Consider the following 5382-nt stretch of genomic DNA (forward strand, 5'->3'; position numbering starts at 1 on the left):
TATATATATATATATATATATATATATGGGAAAAGTGAATATACCCTTAAGGGTATATAAGCTTACGTACCCAAACACACCATAATATGTCGTTTTATTTTATATATTCATTATAATGTTTTTAAACTCCAACCCAAACTTGATTTAATTTCAAGATTTTCAAAATTACACTATTATATTTCTCTAACATCGCATATTTTTTGCCGAACACCTACTAGGCTATATATATTGTAGTTGAAAATGAAAATTATGTAAGAGGAAGACAAATGTCTAATATATAAAAATCATGAAAGTAAATCAAGTTAGAAGTTAAATTATAAGAACATTGGACAATTAGAATGTATTATATGATACAAAACGACGTAGTATAGTGAGTTTGGGTACCTAAGCTTATGTACCCTTAAGGGTATATTCACTTTTCCATATATATATATATATATATATATATATATATATATATATATATATATATATATATATATATATATATATATATATATATATATATATATATATATATATATAGGTTCAGGTTCATTTGAGACCATTCTAATTTTGTGAGACTGTGAGACCAAATCTAAAAATAATTTTAAAATGCAAAATAAATGGAAAATTCCAAAAATTCTTTTTTTAAATATTATTTTCGGAACTTGAATTAACTAAAAAATAATAAATAAATAAAAAATAAATAAATAAAAAATTCCGTTTTTTTTTAAAAATACGTGAAATATTCTAAATAGAATATTACACTGACATATTCTAAAAAATAATTTTAAAATGCAAAATAAATGGAAAAATCTAAAAATTCTTTTTTTAAATATTATTTTCGGAACTTGAATTAACAAAAAAAAATAAAAAATAGACAAAATTACAAAAATGGTCCCTGTGGTATGCAAAATTTTTGGGTTTTAGTCCAAACAATGACTTTTTTGGTTTCGTAGTCCTTTTGGAGTGGTTTGTATGTGAAAATGGTCCCTCCAAAAACTGAAATGACTATAATACCCTTGGGGTATTTATTTTTCATTTTTCTTTCATTATTCTTAAATTTTAATATTTATTTATTTATTTTAACAATTAAAAAAATAAAAAAGGGCCCACCTCTCTCTCTCTCTCTCTCTCTCTCTCTCTCTTCCTTATGATCCATCACCCTCTCCGGCTGTTGCTACCCTTCTCAACCCCCACAACCCCGATTGAAGGCTTGAACCGCTAGAAAAATCGACTCCTTCATGCTTCATAACGAATCAGGAAAAGAAGAAAGAAAGAAGATGTTGCTTGCGATCCCTTTCGAAGGTATTGTAGCAACAAACACGATTTACTACACCCGAGATTGAACACACACCAAAACTCGTCAAAACTAAGTTGAATTAGGTTTTCTAAAATCGAACTAGATAGAGATACGGTGGAAATCAAGTCAGAAATCGAAAACACGTTTAGAAATTTGGCAGAATCATAATTTGGATTATGAAATCAGTTCATACATACATATGCTCACAAAGATTAATGCAGAAAATCTAAAATAGATTACAAGAGAGCAGATATTAGCAGCGGCTTAAGTTGGAAGAAGGAGGTCGACAGCCGGCGAGGTGAAATTGAAGAAAAATGTTAGAGATTTGAGGCGTTTGATCGACAGAGAGATACGATTCTAATTTTGGGTAAATACAGACATTGCAGATGTGGATTAAAATGGTTTGATGATTATGATTGAGAAATAATAGAGAAGCTTCAATCGATTATCCATAATCATTTTATTTTCCGACAAGTTCGGGTGATTGAAGGAGGATAAGTTTCAATTGATTTGTCCCAGTCTCTCTACCAGTCTTCATCTCTCAAAAAAGCAATACGATTACCAATGGGTTGCTCCGATCAACAGAAAAAGACAAGGAGGGAGGTGGTTTCATGGTGGTCCCAGCAACAGCAACACCATCGTTGGTAGTGGTGGTGTTTCTCGATGGGAAAGAGGCAGTGAGTGGCGGAGGGAGGAGCTCCGGTAGCCTCTGATGCTTTTGTTTGGTCTTCTACCGGCGAAGACAAAGGAGGGAAAAAGTGGCATCGGTGATTGCTGGAGTGACTCGACAGAAGAGGGCGGAGGGAGGTGGTGGTCGGTGTCAAGTTGGTCGGTCTTTTCCTTCGGCCGATGAGATACGAACTGGAGGGATCGAGATTTGCTATAGCAGTAGCTGGATATTTGGGTTTAGTGTTATGTGTGTGTGTGTGTGTGAGAGAGAGAGAGAGAGACCAAATTAGTTATTTATTTTCTTTTTCTTTTAAATTAAACAAAAAAATACAAAAAATATATCAGAAAGGGCATTTTAGTCTTTTCAGTTTTCCGAGGGACCAAAACCACAAGCAAACATGGTCAAAAGGACCACCAATCCAAAAAAGTCGAGGTTTTGACTAAAACCTCAAAAAAATGCATACCACAGGGACCATTTTTGCAATTTTGTCTAAAAAATAAATAAAAATAAATTCTATTTTTTTTTAAAAAATACGTGATATATTCTAAATAGAATATTACACTGTACATATTCTAAAAATAATTTTAAAATGCAAAATAAATGGAAAAATCAATAAATTCTTTTTTTAAATATTATTTTCGGAATATGAATTATCTAAAAAAAATAAAAAAATATATCTCACGGTCTCACAAAATATAGGTGGTCTCATATGAACCTAACCCTCTATATATATATATAACCCATGACATACGCGATAAAAATCAACGACTTTTTAAAACTCGGATAAAAGATAAAACAATTACCAACTACAGTGAAAAGAACTGTAATTTATTTTTTATTTTTTATTTTTTAAATTAAACTTCCATTTATTATTGATAATATATTAATATATTCGGTTTTTGTTGGACTTTATTGATGAGTAGCGTCTACTCGTTTGTCGTATTTTAATGGAATCCCCAGAAGTCAAACCCATCTGATCATCTCCTTTGACTCCTACTTTCCTTATTTTATAAACCCCCTCTCCCACCCCCATTTCTTTTTTCAATCTCCATAAACACTTCCCATCTTCCATCTCTCATCTCGCACCTCTAAGTTCTTAACAATATACAGTCATGGCTGTCGATTTAGTCGGAGTTCAAACCCTAGAACACCTCAATCGCATGTTCCAGTTAACCAATCACGACTTCGCTGTCTCTTCAAATTTCAATCAAGCCGTCTCAGCCTTGAAACGGACGGGTCACGCTCGTTTCCGTCGCGGGCCATCATCGTCATCGTCTTCCTCTGATTCACACGGTCCATCTACGTCCACGCAATCGGCGCCGGCTTTTATCCGGTCAACGGAAGCGTCAAATGAGTGGTGTTTTGGTAAGTCCGTAACGGATATGACGACGTCGTCGTCGTCTAGGTCAACAAACTCGTCTTCTTTGGTATCTCCGTTGGCCTTAGGAGAAGAAGCCACTGTTTCAAACGGTAAACAGTTTGGTTGTTTAGGTATAGTAGCTCCCGCGCCGGCGTTTTCGTCTCGGAAACCTCCACTTCCGTCGTCTCACCGGAAAAGATGCCGCGCCGACCGTCCTTCAGTTTCATTGCAAGGATCTGGTACAAAACACCACTCCGTTTCCCGCAGTGGTTGTCACTGTTGCAAAAGAAGGTATTTAACAACATATTTCTAAATCTAATCATTATCGTAAGCCTCAGTTCCGTCGACTAATTTCGTTTACACTATCTCCTCAGGAAAACCTCATCAAAACGTGAAATAAGAAGGGTTCCGATTACCGGATCTAAGGTCACAAGCATACCGGCCGATGATTTCTCGTGGAAGAAATACGGCGAGAAGAGTGTCGATGGATCACGTTATCCTAGGTAATTGATTACAAATCACTTCGATTAATTAAGCACAATTTACATTATAAATCTATAGATCTTGATTTGAATTCCTTTGAAATGCGCAGAGTTTATTACAAATGCAACACCGGAAAAGGATGTCCGGCGAGAAAGAGCGTTGAGTTAGCTTTAGATGATTCAAAGATGCTTCTCGTAACTTACGACGGAGAGCACATTCACCATCACGATCCGTCGCCGATCCTGACAGGTTTGACCGGCGTAGTGATACAGTCAAAGTGAATTAGGGGACAGAGTGGGCCCCGGGCACTTGGCGCAAATTTTCAGTAGTCAATTGTAGCAGGCAATGAAAGGACTTTATTTTTTGGTTATTTTAATGGTGGATGTGATTTGTATATGAGAAAAGGTTGAAAAAAGATGCTCCTCGAATATGAATGTGAAATGGTTTAGAGACTTTATTTCTTTGTCGTCGATTTTGGGTTAAAGTTTTATTCCAAGGTATCCAAAGTCAAAATTGACATTAAAAAAACAATAAATGGGGTTCCACATACAATAAATAAAAAAGGACATGTGAATTTGGTTTTATGTGCTTACAAATGAGTGGTTGGTTAACGTCTCGGTGGGGATGGAGAAATTTAAGTTTTTTTTTTAATTTGTTTATTTATTGACAAATGGTGTTCCACATCAGCCAAGCTTTTTGACAAACTCACCAAGCCTCTTGACTAATATCATCTTAGGTAAACCCTAAAATAAATATAATCTATTTTTGTATATGTTATAAAGTGGTATGACTTCTTGTGTAGGAAAGAAGACTTTGTAATTAATAAAAACAAAAAACTATAAAAAAAAGTTTATCAGAAAATATGTATTAGGTTTTTTTTTTTTTTGCAATTTTTATATAGAATGCGATTTATAAATATCAATAGTCGACATCTAACATGGGATGACTATATCATATCAAGTGGACCAAAAAATATCAAACTAAAATTTCGAACCAAACAATGTACCGAGGAAGGTAACAAACATTAGAGTTGAAAATGTATTTTAAAGAAAATTATAAAAATAAAAACTATAAAAGAAAATATAAGAGACTAAAGACGGAACTTTAAAATATAACAAAGAACTAAAATCAAAACTTATAAAATAACAATAATTTAACTTTAAAATTGTATTATATCAAAATTTCTTAAGAGAAAATATGTAAATACAAAAATATGATATCCACAAAGGAAAAATCTTTATATCAAAGAGAAGGTTATTTTGAATCTTGTACATTTTATAAGAAAGATTGTAATGTGATATAATTTTAATTTTGATTTGAAAAATAGCAATCTAATATATATATAAATAGTAAAACTCTCCTTGCAAACCATTTACGTGTATATATAGTGTGTACTCTAATATACGTACGATGTTTGTATAGGGTGCACACATGTATAAGATCGAATTAGCAGCCGGTTCAATGACAAGTCGGAGGTCCGGGGGCAACGCCCCTGGGTCCGGGGTTTCTAAAGGGGCAACGTCCCTTTAGCGGGGTCTTGAGGATGATTATGGTAAATCTAACGAAACTAACGAATTTTACATA

General features: G+C 33.6%; 1 protein-coding gene across 1 annotated transcript; it reads left to right on the forward strand.

The window, feature by feature from the left end:
• The first annotated feature begins 2978 nt into the window (after positions 1–2978).
• Positions 2979–4255, forward strand: LOC145012583 (putative WRKY transcription factor 17). Its single transcript, XM_078971381.1, has 3 exons — positions 2979–3606; positions 3690–3818; positions 3908–4255. Exons 1-3 carry the CDS (start codon positions 3068–3070, stop codon positions 4077–4079), a joined length of 840 nt encoding a protein of 279 aa, XP_078827507.1. The 5' UTR covers positions 2979–3067; the 3' UTR covers positions 4080–4255.
• The last annotated feature ends 1127 nt before the right edge of the window (positions 4256–5382 follow it).

The sequence above is a fragment of the Lactuca saligna genome, chromosome 8 (assembly GCF_052625555.1).
Source record: "Lactuca saligna cultivar CGN05327 chromosome 8, ASM5262555v1, whole genome shotgun sequence".
Lineage (NCBI taxonomy): Eukaryota > Viridiplantae > Streptophyta > Magnoliopsida > Asterales > Asteraceae > Lactuca > Lactuca saligna.

Coding starts and splice junctions, on each gene's coding strand:
- LOC145012583 (XM_078971381.1), top strand. CDS start 3,068: ATGGCTGTCGATTTAGTCGGAGTTCAAACCCTAGAACACCTCAATCGC. Junction 3,607..3,689: donor TGTCACTGTTGCAAAAGAAG/GTATTTAACAAC, acceptor CTATCTCCTCAG/GAAAACCTCATCAAAACGTG. Junction 3,819..3,907: donor GATGGATCACGTTATCCTAG/GTAATTGATTAC, acceptor TGAAATGCGCAG/AGTTTATTACAAATGCAACA.